Source organism: Euprymna scolopes, chromosome 24 (assembly GCF_053919585.1).
Source record: "Euprymna scolopes isolate OS-2025 chromosome 24, ASM5391958v1, whole genome shotgun sequence".
NCBI classification, from domain to species: domain Eukaryota; kingdom Metazoa; phylum Mollusca; class Cephalopoda; order Sepiida; family Sepiolidae; genus Euprymna; species Euprymna scolopes.
Genome location: NC_136505.1, coordinates 32224403 through 32251670, shown reverse-complemented (window position 1 = coordinate 32251670; position 27268 = coordinate 32224403). Strand labels below are relative to the sequence as shown.

The 27268-nt window shown below is 30.8% G+C and overlaps 1 protein-coding gene across 4 annotated transcripts in view; it reads right to left on the bottom strand.

Annotated features, from left to right (window-relative positions):
* Positions 1-27268, bottom strand: part of LOC145246638 (zinc finger protein ubi-d4-like) — a 93908-nt gene that overhangs the window by 51869 nt on the left and 14771 nt on the right. For 2 of the 4 annotated variants that reach the window (XM_080108339.1, XM_080108341.1), the window contains exons 2-6: positions 25201-25364; positions 23441-23551; positions 12708-12916; positions 7009-7087; positions 3041-3160 (exon numbers count right to left, since the gene is read on the bottom strand). In XM_080108339.1, coding sequence (XP_079964465.1) covers positions 3041-3160; positions 7009-7087; positions 12708-12916; positions 23441-23551; positions 25201-25364 — 683 coding nt within the window. Of the gene's footprint in view, positions 1-3040; positions 3161-7008; positions 7088-12707; positions 12917-23431; positions 23552-25200; positions 25365-27268 lie in introns of all 4 variants that reach the window. The other 2 variants (XM_080108340.1, XM_080108338.1) reach the window with 1 other exon arrangement.

The following is a 27268-nucleotide window of genomic DNA, read 5'->3' as shown; positions in this document are numbered from 1 at the left end:
GTCTGACGAGGACTTCTAGTTTTAACCGACCATTTAGCATGTCCAGTTTTGCGACCATGTAAATTTGTTATATCTCAATTATAAAAATATGTGGTAATTAAGCTATACAGAGTCTTCCAAGTTTCATTCCCATGAAGAATCATCAGGATAAAATGCATTTTGGTCTGATAATTTCTTACGGGTATCAAACGTAGAAGATTCTGTGTAGCTTAATTGCTATATATTTTCATAACTTACTACCTAGCTCTACTCACGCATTGCATACTGTTGGAGTAAATGCTGAAAATCAATACATAAAATAATATATATATATGAGGGGGAGTTAAAATTATGTAAATTATGATATATCTATTTATTCATAAAACAAGGAATACAAGATGAGGTGAAGTATTTCCTTATTTGATGGCATTTAAAAAAATTTATCTTTTTTTCAGAGAGAAAACGGTTAGCAAAGAAATTTTATACTGACTTATTATAATATTGCTGATTAGCATGGTAATTAAAAGCTTCAAAGTTTGAAAGATTATATAGAAATATATAGATGCAAAAAAAGGATATTGAAATTGATGTCCAAATATGTAGATGTAATTAAACAAGATCCAATCAATAAAGTTTGTTGAATATATATATACACTTGTGCCCGATATTATTCATACCCCTCCTTGAAAATTGAGTTTATTAGGTGTAACTTTGTAAGAATTTATTGTTTACGTCCATATTGATACATATTCTTAATAAACCTCTTCTGATCATTTTCGTCATTTTAAAATCTCGGGATACTTGTAATAAAAGAAATATACAGCTATTTATAAAATCTGCAATGTTCAAAAATAATCATACCCCCTTATTTTTTCAGTATTAATCGAGTTTCTGGCTGTTTGTTTCCTGTTTGATTCTTATTTTAAATGCTTTTATACAACCTTTGCTTAATTTCATTTCGTTTTTTGCATTTTTCAGAAATTAAAATGATATCAACTGAAAACCAATAAAAGAAGAAAAATTATTAGAATTGGGAAGAAAAAGAGCTTAGTAATGATCTTAGTACTTAAATTGTGAATTCACATAAGGATGGTTTAGGTTACAAGTCAATTTCCAAGAAATTTGAGGTCCCTACAGCAACAGTACAGAGCATCATCCAAAAATTCCAGAACCACCACACAACAAAAAACTTGATTGGTAGAGGAAGGAAAAGGAAACTGTCTGCTAGAGCCACCAGGAATATTGTAAGAAGTGTTAATGCAAATCCAACCACCACTACTAAGGACATTTTAGAAAATCTGGAGTCTTCTGGCATAAAAATATCAAGGCAAACATTGCAAAGGACTCTGCATGAAAATGGTCTGAAAGGAAGAAGACCAAGAAGGACTCCATTGCACACCGGAAAAGACCTTGCAGCACGTCTAAAGTTTGCTAGGACCCATGTGAATTCTCCAGAGTCCGTTTTCTCAAGTATTTTGTGGACTGACGAAACAAAAATTGAATTGTTTGGCCATATGGATTCTTCTTACGTTTCGAGGAAGAAAGGAGAAGCTTACAACCCAAAGAACACCATACCCACGGTGAAACATGATGGTGGTAGCCTAATGTTTTGGGGCTCCTTTTCGGCTAGTGGTCCAGGTAGTTTGGTCAAGATAGATGGAACCATGTAGAAGGAGCAATGTTTGGAGATACTCCAGAAAAACATTAGACAGGATGCGGAGAAGCTCCATTTAGGACCAAACTGGTTCCTTCAACAGGATAATGATCCAAAACATACTGCCAAAATAGTCAAGAAATGGTTTGGAGATAATCAAATTAATGTTTTGGAATGGCCTAGCCAGAGTCCCGACCTGAACCCTATCAAAAAACCTCTGGCACATATTGAAAACTGAGGTTAAAAAGCGGAAACCTAGAAATTTGAGGGATTTGGAGAACTACTGCATTGAAGAATGGTAAAAAATCAGTGTTGATGCTTGTAAAAACCTTGTTGATAAATATCCAAAACGGTTACAGGCAGTTATTAAGAATAAACGGCATGCTATTGACTATTAGTAAGAGAGGTATGAATAATTTTGAACTAGTGCCATTATTGTTTTTCTTTGTATAATGTTTCAAACTTGCATAATTTATTTATTTGTTGAGTTTAAATTACATGCTTATGCTTGATTTATTGTTTGAAATCCCTTTAATATTGTCTACCTTCTGGTTTGAGCAATATTCTTATAGAAATCTCAAAGATCCGAGGGGTATGAATAATATCGGGCACAAGTGTATATATATATATATATATATATATATATATATACACCACACACACACAGAGGATGTTTTTTTTTCTAGCAGTTGAAAACTTTTGACAATTCTATTTTCTTTAATTACAGATTTGGCAACTATCAGTTGTAAATACCAAAAATTAATCTCTAGAATAAACCACATATTTGTACAATAAGAATATCTCTCTACGATTTATTTCAATTTAAGTTTGTCACCTCTATTACAATGAAAAAAAAACCTCTCTCTCTCTATATATATATATATATACATATATATTTATATGTATAGTTATATGGGGGGGTGCTCAAATTATGAGAATAAGAGCATAATATTTATTATTTATGAACATGAGAATTTTTCCAATCAATTTCTTATAAAGTTCACTTTTTAAATGTGTTCATTCAAAGACAATATGTTGAAATAACAATTCAAAAAAATTAAATGTATAAAAATGATTCATCCTGATAAATCTTACACCTATCATTTCAATTTTTTTTTTTTTAATCATTACAATATTATTGATTAAAGATAAAAAAGAAAATGATTATAGAATGTTCAATTCATTATTTTTAGTCTTTAATTTATTTTTAATTGACTTACCCCGATGCTCGTGCATGTGAATTTATGATGGTAGGGAATATCTTTCTAAAAGTAGGACTTTTCTCAAACATTTCTTCAGAATTTTACTGTCTGTTACTTAAAAGATTATAAATGGATAAGAGGAGGAGGAGGAGGAGGAGAGTTTGGGAAGAAAATAAAATGTCTGTGGAATTATGCAAAGACTAACCTGGTGGTTTATGAGCTGGAGGAGATGGTGTGCAGCTTTCATCAACATCCAGCATCCCATTGTGAAAGTGAGTGTAATGATATGCAAGTCCAGGTCTCGTTTTGTAGCGGGCACCACATGCTGAAATGTAAATTAAAATGTTCAAAGTGGACACTTTTAGAGTGAGAAATGAATGCAGATTGTTGTTATTATTAAGGCTTATAAAAAAATCTATAGAAAACAAATATATCCACACATTGAGTAGTTTTTAAAATTACGTTCATTTGCTACAATTAGAAATTATTAACAGACTCCAATGGTGAGCAAAAAGAGAAAAATCCACAAAAGTTCAACAATTATTTTGAATATTAAAGGTTTAAAGCCGGCACGGGTAACCTTTTTCAAACTATTTTGCTTAAATTACATATAGAGAGAGGATGATGGTTCAAAATGTAACTATTAAAAAAGCGACCAAGACAGACCAACGGATAATGAGTAAAGAACAACATACAGAATTTTCATGTATTTGTGGATGGAAATTCAACTCCTAAAAAAGAAATTAAGGTTCATTTGAAAAAAAAAAAAAAGAAAAAAAAAAAAGGGATGTGCCACTCATCTGATAACCCATAAGCAGCACTCTTGTTATCTTTAATATAAATCTCACCTGTCTGTTTAAATGTATTCATGTATGTATGTATGTTTGTTTGTTGCCTGCCTAAAAATTTTGACAGAGATGAAGGATTTTCACGAGATTGGTATCGTTTCGAAGCTCGACCCTTTGGACGACAAATACTGAAAAATTGGCTAAAGACATTAATTTCTTCACCCTCAACTGAGCAGTTTTCTACAGGGAGGGGTCGCTTTTTTCGCCAATATTTTTTCAAAAGTCATCTTCTCTTTTCGATGGACTAGCCTTAATTTAAACTTTCGCCACTTTTCACGTTTTGTTTTCACATTCTTTTCCTCCTTAGCAGTACGGGTTCGAGTCTGCCTGCTTATTACCACTTTTTTTGTTTTTTTGCTTAGCACACACCTCCAAACACTCGGGCACCCAGATTAGTCAGAAATAAGATGGAATACCAAGGCCAGGACACAAACCATAGTGTTGAGAATATCCAAACAGTGGGTGAGACAAAACTACCCATAATCAAATTTCACAGGCAAATATGATCGAGCCATGTTATATACCAGATTTGAATTGCATTGTATGGGAAAAAGGAATCTAATAAAACACCAGTCAAGAAAAATAGACGATAGAGGAAGATGAGAGACTTGTGCGAGGACAATAATTTTTTTTCATTTATTTTATTTATATAATCATTTTTTTTATTAATTTTTTTCATTTTCCCACAACAAAGATGTGAAATTCTCAGCCATTATATGACATGTGAGATTAAGTCATTAAACATCCAGTTTTGATTATATTTAACAGTTCATTTGACTTAAATGCAATCCTCATAATAGGGCTTCACATCAGTGAGGACGATACGTAGGAAAGCTGTCGAGCGGAAATGGTGTATATTCTTTCCTGTTTACACATTATCTGGAGACTGGAATAAAATACCCCACAAGTAAAAACAACTGATAAACACAATTATATACAAGTCCACAAGGGAAGCAATTTTCCAAACAACAATATCTTCTGGTGGTCAATCGCTTCATAAAGTTTCTTCAACTGTTTTTGAAGCAAATATCATTCCTATTTTAGAATCTGACTATTATATTGATTTGTCATGATTAAATTGAAAGGTACGCAAAAATATGTACAAGATAATTCCTACGAAAAAAGTGTTTCCAGAGTAATAAAATTTGAAAAATCAAGAAACATTACTTTCAATGACTACAAAATTCAAGAGACATTGTACTTAATTATTTCTTTCAAGCCATGGTAGTGAGGAAAATAAATTAAAAAATTTTTTTTAAATGAGATGCACACAAATATATGTTTGTTGTAATCAAAGGGACAATGGCACAAGGGACGAGACTAAAAAAACAAAAAGAAATTGGAAATCTAATGTAACCTGGACAGCGATAAGCAGTCTAGACAAACAGAAAAATTAAACAAAATACTGATAGAAACCCACCCAATGTCATGGTAACTTTTATTGAGTGGGTTTCTACTAGTATTTTGTTTCATTTTCTATTTTTGAGCAATAATCAAGAGTGTCTGCCATTTTTTTTTTGTGTTCTCACATAACTCTTGATACTATTTGTTTTTCGAACTGAATAAATACTTTAAAATAAGTTAAAACACTAAAAACTTAACCAGCTAGGTAAAAGAGTAACTTGCCTTTGATAACATTTGTTTTATATACATATACATTATATACTTATTTTTTTTTTTTATCACATTTTGTTGTCTACAGTAAAAAATACCAAAATGAAATTTTTGAATAAAAAAAAAAGTTTCAGCACGTTGAAAGTATACAGGTTGGTAGATAATTAAATTCTATGTTTTATATGAGACATTTATTGTTTGTTGTGTTTTCTTAATTTCTCTACTGTTAACCATCATGCTGAGTAAATATTTATTTCAAAATATGGGTTAGCCTCCTATTTAAAACTACATATGAGAACATTTGTATTGTTGTGTGTCAATAACACAGTTCACATGGTATTGGCTTGAGCCGACTTGCTTGTGTTCAAGTTAAGTGCAGAGAGGTCAAAAGGTTAGGACTGATAGGTTTCAAGCTTGTTGATTTTGATTCACAGATGCTTTGCACCTGCGTGCTAGCAGGGGTCACGAGGCAGGTCAGTGCATTTTGAATGTGAACCAGTTAACAGGATTTTATCACCCCCACACATACACCTTAAAATAAAGATGACACACGTTTCTAGGCAGTCAGTCGAATCGTAGTCATTCAGTTAGAACAGGAGATTCACATAGATTTTGGAGGAGTCTGTTTCGGGAATCAACCTGTCTCTGATTCCGAGAAAATTAAAGATAGGGGTGGATGGCAGCTCAACCGATAGAAAAATTCCTACCCTCCTCCTAAGGATAACACATATAAACAGGGACATGATTTCGACAATGGAAACTGAATCAAGATCCAATTGCCTAGATAAATGAGACTTGCGTCTGTTGTTATGCATGAGAGTGCTTTTATTCCAGGTACATCGAATGTCAGAACACAATCCACTCAAGGACACAAGGTACGAAAGAGGATATAAAAGGTATGTTCTGCTTTGTTTTTATAAATCCCTCTAAAGGGCCGATGTGCCGTAAAAGTGAACATTGACACGTAATATAAACAGACTCCCCTTCCCCATGCAGTATTTCTAAATTTTGGAGATGAGGATTGTTAATTTGGATTATTCAAACTATTGTTCTCATCGGCAAGGACACATAACCTAACAAATAAACTACTCATCTTCTGGAGGTTAAAAGTTCAATCCTCAGTACGGGCAATACAAAGAATATACAGTTGCAAATTACTTATAACTTCTACTTGGTCATAACTAGGGCTATGACAACAGAATATTCTTATTGTTTTGACTCTTGAGTATATATCCAACACAGTTAATCAACCGAGAACCATATCACACCATATAAAAGCATAAGATATCAACAGATACACACTCAAGAGTCAAAACAATGAAAAGAATATGCTGTTGTCCTAGCCCTAGTCATGATTGATGGAACAAGAGCATGTTATCCCCATGAATTAAATAAAGGGTTCGAAATTTGAAATTCTGTACCAGATTCCAGAACTCAATAGAAAGATTTCTAAATTTGACAAGATAAATTTGAAAAAGGCTGCAGGTTAGATCAGCCGAAATATTGTGTGAACAACACTCAAGATGAGAACAGCAGTCTGAAAAATCCAAATGATACATAAAATTGTACTATTTTTTTATTTTTATTTATTAACTGTTCAATAGTATTAAAAGGATATTTATTAATAGTTTCAAGATTAAATGAACAAGTGCTGTTTTGTGTAAATGAAACAAGTTAACAAAAGGCATATAAAGTAAAAAAGATGTCACACCTTCACAGCAATAGGGTTTATCTTTGTCGTCGATTGGCGCAGAGTCTTTATCAACTTTCCTTCTGCCTCGACCACCTCCCTACAAAATAACAGACACATCATCAAAGCAACGGGAGAGACATAACAAAACTTTAGCACTTCTACACTATTGGGATGAGATTTTATAGTTGATAAATGAAGTTTTCAGATAAAAAAAAACAATTGTTTGAACTGATTTTTTGTCAATTCTAATAAGTTATAATGGTAGCTTCCAAATTATGCAGTCGGAATTACCTGAATTTTACTGAATTATTAAAAAAAAAAAAAAAAAACTTTAATCGTGGTAGCAAGTGAAAAATTGTTTTAATCAAAATGGAAAATTACCTTCCTTTTGAACTCTCCTGTGTCTTCTGATTGTTTTCATCAGATTCTATTTATTTTCTTTAATAAATAATTTTCTACCTTATCAATTTTTGTAATTTTTGGATATAATCATCTTAAAAATATGAGGAATGCAATAGATACCATTGTTTTCAAGTGAAATTCAGTTTTACGAGTTCCGAAATCTCATCCCAATAGTGTAGAAGTGCTAAAAATGACATCATAGAAAATTTAACATTTACAAAACAAATATATAAAATAATTGTACATTGTTTTTATAAATTATTTTCATCAGCATGGAAATAAATCACAGAAAATTTAACAGCATTTGCAAAACAAATATATATATATATATATATATATATATATATATATATATATATATATATATATATATATACACATACACAATTTTTTTTGCAAGCTAAAAATCAAAAAATGTTTAAAATTTACCTATTATAAATTATTTTCAGTGGCATGGAAATAAATCACAGAAAATTTCTAGGATGAACAATGTTTGTTAAATATTAAAATAAAATACTGGAAGAAATACCCCCAAAAATGTTACTCATTAGATTGTTTAAACTTACTGCCATATGATATGGGTTTTTATGGTCACGAGAATTAAAGATCTAATGAGTCAAAGGTAACAAAGAATATTTTGAAATCGATAAGATATATCGATGTACATCATTAAGTTTCGTACAAATGATAGTTTCAGAATTATTCTAATGTATAATATATAAAAATTTGATAATTTATAACTGGTTTTTATTTAAAACGTATGTGCTGTTGAATTCTGAATAAAAAAAATGTGAATGTACAGAACCAAAATACTAGATTTGTACACAACATGCTTCCTCAACATTATGAACGACAGGTATTTGTTATAGTAATAATAGGAACAGAGAGAGACCAAACATGAATAGTCGCCTCCTTTTCTTTCTTTTATCCTCTCTCTCTTTTCTTCATTTCCTTTTTGTCTTTTTTTTTCATTTCTTCTTTTTTGCTTTCTTTTCTCTTTTTTTGGTGATAAAACTATATTATATTTCTTTTAGTCAGTCCGTTCCACTTTTTCTTGGAAACTACTGGTCCGATCTGGCCGAAATCCATTTGATGCAAAATTATGGATTAATAGAGATTGGTATTTAATGTAGTTACCACAATATCACATTTACTCTTGAAGTTTAACATAAAGCACTCATTCTAAGCAGGGTTCTACATAAAAATTTATCTTAAGGTTATAGACCTCGTGTTAGAAGTGTCGATTAAACTTTAAAATGAATACGTATGTATTATACACATTTGAAAGCCAAATCATGACACAATTTTTATGTGGATAAACAATATTTATTGTTTAAAATTAATATATTTTGAAGCGATACTTCATTTTCAGATTTTTGTACATTTTCTTCTTTTTATTTATTTATTTATTTTTTCCTTTTCTTTCTTGCCATGGTGTTGAATTTGATAAGTTATTAAAAGAAAGTCTGCACTGTTGCTTTTAGTGCTAAGAGCGACAGTTTCTTTTAATAACTTTCTTGTCAAATTCAACACCATGGCAAGAAAGAAGAAAAAAGAAAGAAACTATACAAAATTCTGAAGATGAAGTATTACTTTGAAATATAATAATTTTAAACAATAAATATTGTTTATCCACATAAAATTGCATCATGATTTGGCTTTTAAGTGTGTATAATACATACGTATTCACTTTATACAAATTTTTCTTTAGTTGACCTTTGACAACTAAATATTTTCGTTTACAAGCCAAATAGAAAAGTTACGAACCAAACCCAGGTAAGTTTTAGCAATCACATCTTTGGGTACTTGTACAGTTTAATCAAGACATTAAAAAATAAAAATATCGAAAAAAGGTTATATTGTACATATCCGTTTTGAACTGAAGATCTCTGAAAAAAAATTTCACTTCATTTGATCAAGTAGTGTTTTTTTTTTACAGCAGAAAAACACATTTTATGAGAGCGCGTTGAAAGCAGACATCTTGTTTTTGTTTTTTTTTTTAATTTTTGTTTGGAGTTTATAAACTCCACAGGGAGATAACTCCATGTAAAACGCTGACACTCCCTCCACATCTTTAATAACTAGCTTTTCTTCCTAAAAATCGAACCTTTTGCTCGGTATCATAACAAAGTGTTTTTTTTTTGTTGTTGTAAAACAAAAACTACTTGATGAAATTAAGTGAAATTTTTTTCCGGAAAACTTCATTCCATAACAGATACGTACAATTTAAACTTTTTTCGATATTTTCATTTTTTAATGTCTTCATTAAACTGTACAAATACCCATCTTTGTTCTGTGACGAGTACATACATCATAAAGATTTTTCTGTATTTTTTTTTAATAAGTTTAATTCTAAATATACACCAAATTTTATGCTGAGATTTGAAGGTATAAACATTTGAATTTCTTCAGATATTTTTCTAAACAGGCTTCATTAAAAAAAAATGAGTATATTGTTCTATTAAACCTTTTCTTGTTTAAATAATTTGATTTTGCTCGTTTGTTAAAAAAAAAAAAAAAAAAAGATAATGGTTGAAAAGACATTTTTTCACTCAGTAATGAACTTTGGAAGATTGCCGATGAAAAAAAAAAAACACAATTGCCAAAGGATGAGTGTTTTATTATTTCTCGTTGCCACTTGAAGAAATCACTCGCAATGTAAAGCCTGCCATGTCAACTGGCTATAACTTTTGCCAATTTAATTTAATTTTAGCATTATCAATATTCTGAAAACAATCTATGTCAAACTTACACAAAAACACTCGACTAGCTACAACCATTATATATGATTTCCCCCACTCTCAATCTGTGCCTAAATCTAAACACATATTCCATGAACAAAGCTTCCTTCCCAGAACTGCCTACCTATGGAATACTATTCTGCTAGCCTGCTTCCCGGTTACATACAACATGGTAGCTTTCAATTCCAATGTAAACAAGTTCTTGTTAAGCCGGGGTTATAGGTGACCGAAAGTGTGCCAGGCGTTATTGATTCAGACATTGATGTCATCGTACCCCTGACAAATAATGATGAACATAGTTAGTCCATTCACATTGAAAAAGCTGTTCACTGTTTCACAGGTAAGAAAAAAAAAATCAAGATTGAAAAAAATGGTCGAAGAGAGATCCATTAATTAATTAATGAAAAAGTTTTTGTTTTTGACTAAAACTATATTTTTAAAAAGTATAAAATTGAACTATTTTCACAAATTACAACTTTTATAACTTACAAAAAACGGTTTTATATAAAACTAGCAGCCCACTCAGCATTACCCAGTCGTAAAATGCAGATTTCTTATTATTATAGAGTCAATTCTTTATTGATAATTATCTAATATATTGTGATTATTTTAAAAGTTATAAAAAATATGACTTTGGTTCCATCTGTTTGAATCGAAATCAGAACGCTTAATGTTCAAGGCTTAGTGATTATTTATCTTTCTGGCATCATTACCACTTGACCTAGGGACAGATGGATACAAAAGGCTAAAAATTAAGTGACTTTGAGTTATGAATGTTTAATTTTTAGCATGCGTAAAAGAAACAGCAGGTGTAATGTTTCATTCGACATAACCTGCCAAGGCCAACTGTTTTTATTTTGACCAGCAATTTTTGCTGGCCAAAAACCATATTGAAAGTGTGCTACAGGTCCAAATACCCAATATATCAAATTTCAACTCAGTAGACCAAATATTCAGAGAGGAGTTTGGTAGAGACTTTCACACACACACTAACAAGGTATAGAGAGAGAGAGAGAGAGAGAATGTTTCTGTGTACTAGAATGTTTACATCTTAAATTCTACGCAATTATGCAGAACGAAAAACTTAGCATAAATAGAATTCAGCCTAATAGTGAAATAGAACCAATCATCTATATATATAAAAGCGAAAATGTTCTTTTTTATTTAACACCACAAATACCTACAAACATCCGGGCAACTTTTTTCTTCTCGGGGGGGGGGGGGGGGTACTATCGCTTAGAACTGTTTATATACCCCTAGATATTAATATCTAGGATTTGCGAATGTGCGTTGCATCTAGATTTATTTACGCCGACTTTAACACAATTCTTGCTATTTCGGAACCTCTCGTGTTGATTCGGCTTTTTTTGTATAAAAGCGAAACTGATGTGAAACTAAGGTGCTGTTCTTGGCCTACGGGACTGGGAGTATCCAGAAAGCAATGGACGTTTGGTCAATGTCAGTGAAAACCGTCATATCAGACAATTGTTTTCATTCAGACACTCCCCAAATAAAGGGGGAGCTGGTTTTCCCCACATGTTGGGGAAACAAAACTAGACAAAGTTGGGTAAAAAACAAACCCAAAATAACTATCCTGCAGTTAAAATTAAGTGCGGAATTTAATTTCCTTTAACCTAATTAAATTAAATTTGCTGTGCACCTGCCACTTGTGCATTTAAAACGTTAAATTGAAATTTGTTCAGTTACTTTCCTTTCGTGGGCGACCAGTAACTTATCAAGTTTTTTTTTTTATTTCCTCGCTGTTTTTTTTTTTTTTCTGATTTTTTAAAAGAAATTTAACATAGGGTTTGGATCTACCACCCCCCCTCCTCCCAACACACACACACCTACAAAAAACTTCTTTCGCTGTTTTTTTTCCAGTTGTTTTTGTCCGTTTTTTTTAATATTTGTTTTCGAGCGTACCTTCCTACCAAAACTTTTTTTTTCTTTTTTGATTTACCTCTGACCCCCAACACACACACCTACAAACACTCAGGCAACGCCGGGTACCTCTGCTAGTCTGATGAGAAACCATAAAAAAATATTTAATTAATACTCGTTTATAAAATCAATATGCAAATTAGTTAACCTTCATGTAGTCACTTACATATCCATGATTGAGTATATTAAAAAGTTTGTTTTAATAATTTTTAATAGAAAAAGTAGATCTGGCCTTCAGGCTTAGATCACAGTGTAGTCTCTGTTCTGATGCTATACTTGGGTTAATTTGTCCTCAGTCAATGTAGGGGAAACCCTTCTATACTAAGGAAATTTTTTTTTTTTTTGCCTACTTCCAGAGTGCTCCTTTTTGAGGAGCTGGTTTACCCTCAAATTAAAAATGACCTTGTGTCACATTTTGCTTTCAATGGGAAGCAAATAAATACCAACAGAAAAAGTAGGGTTTTTTTTTTATGAGGTGGAAAAGTTAATACTTAGAAAACGTGAGGTTGTGAGGATTATTTGATCAATAGTAATAACCAAAAATTTATTATTTCTTGTTAGTAAATCTCAATTTTTTTTTGGGGGTGGGGGGCATAATCTCTGTCAGATGAACAATAATTTTGGTCATCGTACCTTTTTCTTCTTCTTCCGTATGATTTCTTCGTAGTCACTAATATCTGAATGGTAGTCGACTACTTCCCCAACATCTGGTGGTTCACTGATATTTTCAACTTCTTCATACCATTTGTCTTTGCTATTTTCACTTTTCACATCTTCCCGGTCATCATCAACATCTCCACGTCGAACAGCAGGATTTTCTATGGCACTGATCTGATGCATATCTGCGCAGAATATGAAAAAGGTAAAACAAGTCAACTTTGTGGAATCCAATCACAACAAAATTACAAACAACTTTTTAGATTTTATGGTTCAAGGCTGCATATTTTCTAATGACATTTGTTTATCTTCAAACTCTGTAAAAATAAAAAATAAAATATTAAACTTGGTTTTACGATTTATATACGACAAATAAAGGCACAAAAATTGGCTCCTGCTGATTCTGTATTCGTGTGATATTTAGCCACAACAAATTAAGGCACAAAAATGGCTTTTTTTTTTTCTTTTGCTAAAAATTTATGTAATGAAAATGAACAAGTTTTTTTCAGACTTGAGGGAGATTAAAGAAAACATTAAAAAAAAAAATTTGCCTTAAGCAAAAAACAAAAAATAAATGCATAAAAATATGTTTATTTTTTTAAATATTTTTGTTTTTATACTTATTCGGATTTAAAAAAAAAAAACAATGAAAAATAAATATATCGACTAATTATTTAATTCCTCTAAACCTCACCCCGTCAATCTGAAAAAACAAAAAAAAAAACATTATTTTTTACAAAGAGTTTTAGCAGAAAAAAGAAAAACCAGAATGTCAGTTTATCTAAATTAAAATCGATTGCTCCTGGTCATTCTTGACATAAGAATCCCAGGTTGCTTGAATGATGTGCCTATTACGCAAATAGAGAATCAGCAGGAGCCAATTGTCGCACCTTCATTTGTCAAATAAATAGTAAAACCTGCTGAAACTGATTTTCAAAAGAGACTTACTCTAATTTCTTAGATAAGAATACGAGGGTTATTCCAAAAGTAAAGCCTCCTATTTTTTTAAACAAAAAATTGAAAATGGAAGTGGTACTATTAAAACAAGTGACTTCTTGTGCCCCAGAATTTATTTTTCTACAAAGTCACCACCATTCTCAATGCACTTTTGCCAGGAATTCAATGACGCATCTCTGCTTCTGAGACACGTCCTTGAAGGGTTGCTTTCTTAGTCTCATACCGTCAATATCTGCAATAGAGAGGTGAAATTTTCGGATTGTGAATGCATAAGTTCAGTTATCATAACAATGCAATTTGTAAATCCCTCTGATCTATTTGGACGGAATAAAAAAGATAGGAGGCACTACTTTTGGAACACCCCTCGTATAATACCATAGTTCATTAAAAGAAAGGTAATATAGATGGTACTAATGATATTTAAATATATCCAGTCTTCAACATTGGTGAAAATCACCATCACAATTGTGTAGAAACAATACAGACGGTTCATTATATTTTAGCATGATTCATGGCATCACTACCTTATGGATGCCTTGGGAAAGACAAAGGCTAAGGGAGTAAACCTCGATCAAAAAATCCGGTTTGGAGTCTCGATAGGCAGATGGTGAAACACTGCAACTTTTTTCCGGCAACTCCTGCAGATGCATTGGCTCCAACCATATTGGCTTGCCTTTCCATCGGACTTTGTCTGCAACGCAGAAACCCTGGTAATTGAGCAAACCTATGCCATTGTCTTGTTAGACAGAAAGTTGCCATCATTATGACATTAAACAAATTAGATTAAAATTTCGTTTTTTAATAAATCCATGAAAACCTTTTTTTTTTTCAATAATTGTGAATTTTTTATGAATATTAAAATTATGCTGTGCCATGAGAAAAATCAATTGTGAAGAATCATTATTCTTATTCTGATAATTACTTAATTCTGTATTTAAAGAACCATTCAGGTTTTGAATGCCTACTAGACACTGTCCTCGAGTGTCTAAGGTCTCTCTGTACAGGGGTTTGTCAGAACAATCTGGCATGAGGATACTTTTTCCATAGAAGTAAACCCTGACCAAATATTCAAAATCACATAGTATTCGCAGCCCAAATAAGATCGCCTCACTACGGCTACTCCACAGCTTTTCCGAGGAATGGTGCACCTTCTCCAAGTGATATTACCTCAAGTAATAGCACGAAGCTGGATACTCCACCAGACTAGATAAATTCTTGTCCTGGAATCCAGTAAGACGAAGAGACCAACATGAAAGATATACTACAACGTATAAAAATGGTTAATTGGGGAGAGGAAAATTATGTTCTCAATTTCTTTACTAACTCAGTGTTTGACAGGGAAAGAACTTTAATGGAACATTCGAATATCTATGTATCTCATATAGAGTTCAAGTGTTAGCCCCAGGTTGTGGTCCCTTCATTTCTGAGAACTTCGACTGAAGTAAAATAAAACAAGTTTTTCTATTGTGTACATTCTAACAGATAAATCATTATAGTTAGAATTGTTTTAAATGTAACAATACCCACTAATCGCAAAATGCTTTGGATTAGCACAGATTTGAAGAGGAGGGGGCGGTTCTACTACAATAGTCAGCTTTGAAAAACCAAAGTGCTTAAAGTCCGCAAAATGCTACCATTTTGTTAGGAAATGAATATCCTTTCATATGTATAAATAAATAATCTACATGATATATTTGAAGAGTTTTGAGCAAATAAAGTGATAAAAATGTTAACGTCATTAAATAGCTATTTTCATAACTTTTTATGCTCCCTCACTCCTGTTCTTTTAAAGGTTAGTTACCACTCCTCTGTGAGGAACTATGTTAGAAAATTTAAAAACCACGCAGAAATCAAAGTATGAAATAAACTGACCCAGTCTTTTTTTTTCTTAAAAACAAGCTGAGTATGTGGGTTACCCCTCTATGAGTGAGTGAAAATTTTACTTTCACAATGACTAATGTTTGTGCAAAATTTTAAAAAATTGCAAAGCATGGTTATTAAGAAAAGTGTAAACAAAAAAATGGATGAATGATTTTGGGGAAATTTTATTACTATAATGTCCCCTAGCGGGGCAACCAGAATTATCCCAGAAATCAGTTCTGGCAAAAATTTACTTTCACCATGACTAATGTTTGTGCAAAATTTCACAAAAATCCAAGGCATGGTTATTGAGAAAAGTGCGAACGGACAAATGGAAGTGAATTACTAGATCTAATCCCTCCTTTGTCAAGGGACCAATAAGATTTCAACATAAGTATCAAATATTTTTCATACTCCAACTTTTTACCCTTTTTATGCATCAAAATTATAATTATAGTATTTTCTCTTTTTACACTGGTAATTTTTCTTACCCTATACAAAAAAACTATTGTCTCCATGTCAGTGAAAGTCAACAATTTCACTGTTTCACTGACACTAGTATCGCTGATAATGCTATCAGCTAGCAGAAACAGCTGTAAAGCACATTTACAGACTTATTTAAACAAAAAGAAAAAAAAACAACTTTTTTTTTGCTTAAAATTAAAGTTTATGCCCTTTCTGCTCTTAAAAAATAATGGCTTCTACAAAAAGTACTGATTTTCAAATATACTCAACTTTCAAACTTTAATTCTATTCATAAATGGCTTTCTAGTTGCCAATTTAAAAAAATAAAGATTCTACTTTTTTAGGCAATTACATGCGAATACTCTTAATATATTGTCGGAAAAAAAAATAAATTAGAATTTAGTGGATCAGTTTTGCATACAAATTTAGCATAAAATGACCCCCCCCCCCCTATACTGGCCATTCTTGCCTTTTAGAGCAGTTAACCCTCCAAATCTTTTGGTATTTTTTTCAAATTGAAAAGTTAATATAAAAAATAACTATCCTATCAATAACCCTATGGTTGAGAGACAAGCCCATCTCCTAAAAATGCCTTCCCTTACATGGATCATACCATTAACCCTAAATCTGAGTAACAAGACCTTTGAGTTCTCTAACTCTTTGCGTTTAATGAATATGTGGAATTTTTAAGGATAATTTACACATATTTATGTGCATTTATTGCAGATTACTTGGAAACCAGTAAATTTTCAGTTGCATATTCTGATTCCTTGTACAAAACATCCACTAACGTTGCAAATTTCATTGCTTCATCTTGTTTTAATAAATATACGGCATTCTTACTGAAAAAAATAGTGCAGAAAATATGATACAATGCAAATAGGCTTAAAGAGGAAAAAATATCCAATAGTGCGAGACATAAAAATAGCCATAACTTTCTAATTTTTAGTCAAATTTTAAAATTTTTTAAAGATTCTTTCTTAGGCTACCAAGCTCTTTCTTTGTATATAATTATTAAGATATTTTAAGCAATTTCAATTTTTCCATTTGTATTGCTGAGTGATAGGACAATTCCAATATTTTTCCTAATTCCGATACAATAACAAATTCTGATTTTAAAATTGTTTAAAGAAGTATTATTTCAGGTAGGGGATTAGTGGAGAGTCTTTGTCTATTTCTAAATCTAGATATAATTTTCTTTTTAATTTGACAAACTTCTTTATGTTTCCCCTTTATGTATCGCATCGAAGATTTTGATATAAACTCATTGTTAGATTTTTATCTATATTTTTTTTATTTGTACCAGAAATCAAAAATTAAATTTTACACAAAAAAAAAAAAAAACAAATTTTCAAATAAGTAAATTATTTGTTTTTGAAACAAGAAATTATGCTAAAATTTTTCTGATAGCGAAAAAAAAAAAAAAAGTTCCAATTTTTACAATTCTAATTAATTGTCCCAACACTAATTGCTAATAAATGTTGAAAATAGTGCTTGTGAATGCTTTAGTGATATTGATTTTAATGTGGTTGCACAGTTGGAAAAATCCTATTATTATTCTTTCCATGTTTATATATATATATATATATATATATATATATATATTAGTTTAAAATTTAGCTACTAACTAGAAAAAGATATTAATTCAACATCCGCATCGTTTTGCTTATAAAATAAATATGTAAATTTTTATAGGTGAAGATCTTCACAAATTAAAAACATGTATAATAGCGACTATTCTGTTCTCATCTTTGAGTGTTATTTTCACAAGGCTTCAGTCAATGTAACCATCAACCTTTTAGTAGCAATATACATGAAAAAATTGAAATGGCTTAACATATTCCAATGATGGCACATATCAAAAGAGCTTGATAAGCTAAGAAAGAATCTTTTAAAAATTTTTAAATCCAATTAAAATTAAGGAAATTATGACTATTTTTGTGTCTCACATGTTTGGATATTTTCCCCTTTTTAAGACCATATGAGTTTTGTCACATTTTTTACACTACTAAAAATGCTAATCTTTGTTAAAACACAAGATTAAGCAATGAAATTTGCCATATAAGTGTAGTTATGTGCAAGGAATTAGAATATGCTACAGAAAATTTCCAGAAATTAATAGTTTCCAAATAATCTGCAGTAAATGCACATAAATATGCTCAAATTTCTTAAAAATGCCATGTATCCATTAAAAGAAAAGAAGTTAGAGAACTCAAAGCTGAATTGTAATGCATTTTATGTACAAAAAACTGAAATCGAAATCTAGGACTGTTTAAAAATGAATATATTGCAATATTTCTTTGGTATTATTGAAAATTAATACCTTTCATTAACCCTCCCTATTTTACCACCTCTCCAAAATATGTGATTCTACTATTGACAATTATGTGTGAACACCTTTCAAAACTTTCATGAAAGATAAACAATTTTTATTTCAGAATTTAATATAAATGATTTCCCATTTGAGCCATTCCAGCATTTTAGGGTAGTTGACTGAATTTATTTTTTCTTTGGTAGAGAAATCGTGGGCGTTTTTCTTTTTTTTCTAAAAGGCGATTATGTGTGGTCTTAAGAAGGTCTTTGTGCAATTATAGAAAGGTGGGGAGGTTGCCAATCTGACTTTGAGTTAATGATAGAGCTAAGGGAAATTATGTGTGAACATCCTGAAGACTTGATAGAAACAAAACAAAAACAATTTTAGAATTTAGAGTGGGGGTTTGGTTTCACATAAATATAAAATAATTCACCATTTTGAGACCATTCTAGCATTTCAGGACAGCTGACCAATTTCATTTTTTATGGGAGATGAATCATGTGCACATTTCTTTAAGGAGAGATCTTTTTTTAACGTTTATATGTAGCTTGCGGAGGAATTTTGTTTAGCGTTATTGTTAGGGCTAAAGGTTTTAGGAGGCTTGCCACTCATACTTAGGGTTAGACATAGGATTAATGGAGTTTGTTTTTTTTTAAGAGGGCATTTGACACCCATTGTGAAATTTGACAAGAATTACGACAAACAGAAAAAAATAAATGTTATTTAAAACAAGTGACGTCTCTCTAACAGAAAACATGACGCTTGGAAAAGTATCAAGTATTTTTTGTCCCACCTATCTAAATAAAAAAAAAAACAAAAAAATTTTTTTGCTAAAGCTGACAAATTGTTCACAAATTTTGAATAAATTTTATTTTTAATTACATTTCATGTCTTTTTCTACCATTTTTATTTCTTAATGGAGCACCTCCTACAAATATTTAAATATCGATTTTGCATTTTTTTTTTTTTTTTTGATAATTGGGTACATTAGTTTCCAGTTTAATAATCTGCTGAAAACATTGTAAAAAGGACGAAAATAAAAAAAATATAGAGAAGGGGTGTACCGCTCATACACATGAACCAAAAAAATCATTTAGTCACATTTTCAGTTGTTCAAAGCAAAAGACACAATATTTAAAAAATTTGACCAGTGGTCAAATTTTTTAAATATTTACATGGTTGATACCAGAATAGCTCTAACTAAACATATAAGAAAATTGTTTTATAATCAGATTTTCAATTAAAAAAAAAAATTTGATCTGGAATAAAAATCAACAACAAAAAAAGTCAGTTTACAGTGGCCGTGCTACGCTGCTGCTGGTGGTTATGATGCTATTACTAATACTACAGTCTACACTCAAAATCAAAACAATTTTTTTTTTTCCAGATATCATGTTTTTAAATTGTTATTTACCACAAAAGAAAACCACATACAATTATTCTTTTAACAGATTAAAACAGTAAAAAGATTGTTTTATTTAACAATGGGTGTCCGAATAGAAATTAAAAAAAAATTTTCCATACTCGTCATGTTGAAATCTTTTTTTAACACAACAGAAAAACAAGTGCTCAAATGTATTTCGGACACCCGAAACTATTAAAAGTGACATCTCTTCCGGCTAGTTTCCAAATCTCATGAAAAAATTCTCAATACAAACACAGTATGAACATTTAGAACTTGTTACAAAATCTTACCGAAAACGCCATTTTATGAGGTTAACATTTTTATCATTTTATTTGTTTAAAACTCTTAAAATATATAATGTACGTTATTATTTCTTAATTCGTTTGAACGTACATTCATTTCCGAACAAAACAGTGGTATTTTAAAGACTTAAAGTGCTTTGGTTTGTAAAATATGACTATTTTAGCAAAAGCCCCTCGAAATCTGTGATTATCCAAAGCGTTTTATCGTCAATGTGTATGGCTACTTTTAGGTGTGTCTTGTCAAACTCTTGAATTTGCACAAAATTTCAAACAGAACTCTTTCTTTAATTCACAGGAGTAGCATGCTCTCGTTCCATCAGCCATGATTGGGTAGAAGGCATAACTAATTAGCAATTGTATTTTGAGTGTCACTCACACTGAAGATTGAACCTTCAACTCTCATATGAGTGTAACTTACGACTGAATTTTACGAAGTACCTTATCTACTATGCCACAGGTCTTTACGAACACGATACAACTGAAGAAGGCTGAAGGTTACATCAACTGAAATGTTAAAAAAACACTCAAGATAGGAACCGAATAATACAAATAATCAATCCTCATGTGAAAAATTCAGAAACATGTATAATAGCATCTGAAAGAAACAAAATTGTAAAAGTTTTTTAAACAGAAAAGTGAAAATATTTTAGATCTTCATCGTGGAATTGTTGTAAAAAAAGGTTTGATATGTGATCAGGAAAGTGTTTAAGCTTCAACAGAACTATTAAAGTTTAATTTCATTGGATTAAATAAAAATAAAGTGAACTTTATAGATCAATAGTTTTTTGTTTTTTTTTTTTGAGAGGGAAAAATTAATACTTAGAAAATGGAGTTGTAAGAATTGTTTAAACAACCAAAAATTCAGCATTTCTTGTTAGTAAAACTCAAAATACTTTTCTAATGTTCTTCCACCTCTTTCTTTTCTTCATCTCATTAAAGTCAGCAGATTTCCAATATTAAATAATCGACACTTGTACAGTTTAATCAAATTATAATAAAATTGACTTTTACTTCTAATTAATCTTGTATTCAATCATTTCTTTTTAATTTTTGGTTATTTTACTTATTTCAGCATAAAAAGTAAGTACATGAAAGTGTTTTTACTTTAAATGCGATTTTCAATTGTGACTTCAGTAGAACCCCGGGATATGGTAGCCCTGGGATACGTTTTTTTCCAGGTAATGATGTAGAATATGAGGTTTTCCAGTCCCTGGTTACAGTATTGCCGCGCCTTATAATGTTATTTGATTATATACGTGTGCATCATGTTACTAATTAGTGTACTGTAGTGTATCATGTTACTAATTTTTAATACATACTGTATAAAATTTTGCTTAGGCCCCACCATATGGCAATTTCATTTTACAATTCCAACCCCGGAACGGATTAATGCCGTATCCCGGGGTTCTACTGTAATAATAAAGAAGTATCATATTTCTTTTTAACAAATGGGAATACAGATAATTGGTTGGTTCACTCATGGTTAAAATTTGTGCTCATTTTTGCATAAAAAAAGTGGCACAATGATGTAACCCCTTTTGAGGGAGCTGGGTGTTTCTACATTAATAACACCTATATCTAGCTTCTAACCTTGTGTCTAATTTTGTGATTAAGTTAAAAACGTTTCATGTAGGTGCTTTGTAGGTTTGGGAAGGTTAGAGCATGTCGGCTGGGTTTGAATGACATGACATGTTATGAAACTTTAGCGGTGTCAGAATCATTCAAGAACTGTCAAACTTTCACACAGATATCTGAAGTTGAAAAAAACAAAACATTGCATAAAATGCATATTTCTCTCTCGTTCTCTCTCTCTCTCTCTCTCTCTCCTTCATTCCCTTTCTCTCTCTTTCTACATTGAAAGAGAGAATTGAAATATGATTGTATTGTTAAAACAATTGATGCTTGCATTCTGGAGTCAGCGGACGCGACATAGCATGAGTCTGGTTTCAACTGGTCTTTATAAAAATATGCTCCTCATTGTTAAATCTTAAATAAATTATATTTTTATAAAAATGCATTTGTTCGCTATTTTTGTATAAGCGTTAAATTCCAGCATGCCATTAATGTCGACGATGAAAAGATGCCTGTAACAATGCAATGAAGACCAGAAGAGATCCATGCCAGCCATTTATAGCCGACGACCTCAACCTGTTGGTTGATGTTTCCATGTGCATATCGTTGAATATCGTTTATTCCCCTGGGGAGCTGGTTGCGTTTTCAGGACATTCTTCAACCAAATAACTCTCCTCAGGAAACGATGTACCATAATACTAATCCATATTAATCCTAAGTGTGCATCGAACGGATATCATAACACTTAGTTCACTGCACCTTATCATAACAAAGGTCCATACAAAATTTCAGTTAAATTAGTCCAGTAGTTTCTGAAAAAACTTCTAGAGTAAATGTGGTATTGTGGTGACTAATCTCCGTTAATCCCTAACTGCATCAGCCGGATACGATAATTTAGTTCACTTCACCTTATCAAAGTTTTATGCAAAATTTCAACCAATTTAATCCAGTAGTTCTGAAAAAAACTTCTTGAATGAATGTGGTATTGTAGTGACTTATCCCTTTTAATCCTTAACTGGACATTGAGCAGATACTATAATGCTTAGTTTGCTGCACCTTATCAATACAAAGTTCCATACAAAATTTCACCCAGATCAATCTGGTAGTTTCCAAAAAAAATATGAAATGGACAGACAAAGAAAAATATAATATAGATAAACAGTAAACAAATTAAATTGCAAAGAATCCACCCTAAATTAACTCAGAAGTGAATGGAAAGGAACTGTTTCTATTTTTTCCTGCAAATTTTTCTAATGTTGACAGTTAAATAATTTTTTATCAACAATAATATAGTTAAATGTACCAAGAATACTACAAGAAACTATTGGGTTTTTGTCTAAGATCCCCCCATATAAAAAAACAAAAAATAAAGAAAAATCTGTATGATGTACGTGACAAAGCGTAAATATCATATTGCAAAAATCATCTAAATTGATCAAGTAGTTTTAAATAAGAAAATGCAAATTTTTAGAACAACCGAAGAACAGTTGTTTTGTCCATTTTGAAAACAATCTATTAAGAAAGAGAAACAAGGGGAGATAATTCAACAATAAACCAAGCTTGTAAAATGGGTTTCAATGCCTACCAATTTCCATTATTTGCTTAAAAATGATTTTCTTTATAAAAATAAAACGACTTGATCAATTTATGTAACTTTTGGAATATGATATTTTAACTTTGTCACGGGTACATACATCATACAGATTTTTCTTTATTCGTAAATATAGAGGGGGAATTCTGGACAAGAACCAACAATTGCCTACATGGTAAATTATTAATACTGAACTTGCAGGTAATATTTCTTTGAAATGAGATGCTGCCTTACCTGCCTCACCTGTTTCAATATCTCCAGCTCGGGCTATTCGAACTTCCGCTGGAAAAAATGCTCGTTTCCGTTTCTTCCATCTTTTCGAAGGATATGAGTACAATTGTCCATGATTTAGACCTGTTAAAAAAGAAAAAAAAAAAAAGGATTTTATTTTTTACTGGAGAAAAACCCGATACAATAAAACTAGCTTTATAAACAAAAAATGGCACTGCCTGATGCAACAGTGGACCATAACTAATATCCCTCTCTCTTTTCCGCTTGTTGTTCTTGTTCTTCTTGGTTTTCAAGTTGAAAATAAAACATCTCAAAATTAATGCTTTGTAATACAAAGTAAAGATAGAGACTGTGTTCAAACGCTATTTAATAGTGAATATATTAATTTCTTTTGTCTTAAAATTTGAAAATATTTGGATAAAAACTTTTTATGCACGAATTGATAAAAGTAGTGACAAATGCACAAACATGAAAATTTTTGTGTATCGTGACACGCACAAAAGATCTGTAAACAAAGTCTTCGTCAACTAACTTATGAACATAAAATATTCATTTTATTTTTGTTATTATTTAGAACACATGTTTTTAATTATGGACAGGAAAAGAATATTTAAAAAAAAAAAATTCTTTGGAAAAGAATGACCGCCAATGACCACACTTTTAAATGAGTTAAACCACTTATCCAATTGAGTAAAAAAATAACTTTTATTGGGTTTGTTTTACACTTAAGCGGTATGAAAAAGAGGTCAAAAAAACAAATAACAAATAAATGTTACCAAAGGCACATTACTCTTCTATCTAAACTCGATAAATTTTTGGTGTTGTAAATGTTTATTCTGTTAAAAAAAACAAGTAGTGTCGAGCGTTACATGAGAACAAGAAAAAAATGGCCACAATGCCTCTTGAAATCCCGATAATGATTTAAAAATAAAAAATTATACAAAATAGTGGTAGAAACTCACCTGATAATTGTCACAGTAACTTGAAGCCGTTAAAATGAAATTTAATTATTCTAATTAGTTTAATGTACCTGAAAACATTATAATTGTAATCTGTACAAAATTTCCCTTCATTTGATATGCTACAAGCCATATTTTGTTAATTTCTTTGAATCGTGTCATGGTGGCCAATTTGGATTTCCCGGTCACCATCTTGGATTTTTCATGATGTGATAAGGACAAATGATAATGTCCATCAGAATAATACTTCTTATGATGATAAAGCCTTCTTTACCATTTTTCTTAGCTATTTTTATGGTGCTTCTACTTAAAGCGGTTAAAATGAAAATGAAATATGCTAATTAGTCTGTAAGTTACCAAGTGAGATGGTCATTAATAAAGACAAGTGGACCTTCATGATATGATATGTTCAGAATTTCATCATAATACCTTAAAAAGATCTTTTGATACAGCTTTTTAAAGATGGATTAGTCTGTAAATTGTGCAAATTTCCTACCATTTTCAGTCACAAGCTTATATGCATTTGAATAGGACTGACTTGAGGCAAAATCTCCAGTGAACCACACATTTTTTGATACTTCAAATGGTCATAACTCCAGTTCTAATGGACCGATTTTAAAAAAGTAAAGATATTATTTCTTTGTTTTTTATGCTCTTTTCAATAATGCTTGATTTGAGTTTATTCAATCTAAAGAAAAAAATGGTGTGGTATTGCTAATTTATTGTCCAAACATGAAAAGAAATCAATTGTGTTAATGTGGACAAAAAAAAAAAAGCGATCTGATATGAAATGTTGAAATAGTATTAACTTACCTTGGCATCTATTGATATATTGCTGCCAGAGCATTGTGTGATTCTGAGCAACACCTGTCTGTGAGTCAAGGAATGGCTGTCTCATCTTTCTTTCGATTGACAATCTGGTATTTAAACTTGCTGTTTGTTCAGCTGCTTCCTTAAGAAATTGTTCACTGACAATACTAAAAAAAAAGAAAAAAAAAAAATGAGAACATTTTTGTTCATTTTGTGTTTATAGCAACAAGTAACAGTCCATTTTTTTTTTTTTTAAAGTATTCTGATCAATTTGGATTATTTGAATTCTTCAAACTACTTCTTTTTTTTTTTTACTAGGGAGTCACTACTTATCAAGACCCGAAAGCCACTTGTGATTTTCACACCGTTTTGGTCAATGTAACCTCCAACCTTCTACAAGTGTATTTTGTTACTCTAGAATCTTTCTGTTGAACTCGAAAATCTGCACTAAATTTTGAATGGAACCTTTTATTTAATCCATGGGAGTAGCATACTCTTTTTCTGTCAGCCATGATTATATAGAAATTATAATTCACAATTGTATTTTGAGTGTCGCCTGCTCTGAGGATTAAAACCTTTAAGAGATTAAGACTTACAAGTAAATTTTACCAAGTACTTTATCCACTATGGTATTCAGAAACATCCTGATAAATTAGTGGATGATTTCAAACAAAGAAAAATATTTTTTTTCCTACATTAATTCTGACCACTTTATGTCTGTACGTGTTTTTTGTCTCAACATGATTTTTAATATTTTTTTGTGTTTGTCCAGAATTCTCCCAACAAATTAAAACAAAAATAAAGAAAAATATGACGTATGTGCTCATGACAAAATGAAAATATCATATTTCAAAAATCACATAAATTGATCAATTAGTTTTATTTTTATAAAAAATAAAGAAAATCATTTTTAAGTGCATTTGAATTTTTTTAATATCTCATATTAAGAATGGCTTTCTATAAATATCACAAGCTTGAATTATTTGGAGTTATTTCCCCAATTTCTTCAACCGGTTTTGAAAATGGCACCACAATATCATTGCCATTCGTTTAGCCACAAAATTTGATTTTCTTGTTTAAAAATAAAACTACTTGATCAATCTACATTATTTTGGTATATAATACTTTCTTTCCGCTATGTGTATGCACACCATAAAGATATTTTTATTTATTTTTGTTTAATATTGGGAAGATTCTGGACAAATACCCTTTTTCAATTTACTATGAATTGAATATTTATTGAAATCAAAAATGCAATAGTTTAAAATAAAACAAATTTGTTAAATCGTATTAAAAAATAAAATAAATTAAATCCACCATAATGCATTTTGGTTTATTTGTAAACAAGTCAGTGATTTTTATCTTTTTTTAATACAGAGTGTGTAAGTTATTTGAGGACACTTATAGTTTTGCAATCTAAATTTAAAATATACTAATCAATGTATTTTTTTATTTAAAAAATTTTTTTTTTGCTTCCCATGACAGATACTACTATAAATAATAAAATGAAAAGACACGCTGCAATAGTGTTTATAAAAGCAAAAGACAGCAATTCAGAAATTGCAAGATTTCTAAAATGCGCCAGTGATTGTTTTCAGTGTTGTTAGCAGTGAAGAGCACATCATGCCTCCTCATTTATTTCCACAGGATCTTAAAGCCAATGCAGATTTCTTTATCGAGACTCTTCAAACCTAGTGGGGCAGATTGCTGAAACAATCTTTCACTTGACAATACAAGCACCAAAATTGAAATTTGTCAGGTTTGCTTCTGCAGCCATCTTAAAAACTGACAGCCATCCCGAATTTTCTGACGGCTAATGTTCTTTTCTTAAAATGTATGTTCTGAATGTCATTTGTGTCAATTTTGGTGCTTGTATCACTAACTGAAAGGTTTTAATAAAATAAACAAAATGTAATTTTCTAAAATATAGGTTGATGCAAAAAAATATGCAGACTAAAAAACAATGCATATTTTAATTATTCTACCAACTTCTCTGGATCTATGAGTTTGACCGTTTTTCAAAATTTTAACTTAAATACAAGAGGCGTTCAAAAAGTAATGTCTCCTATTT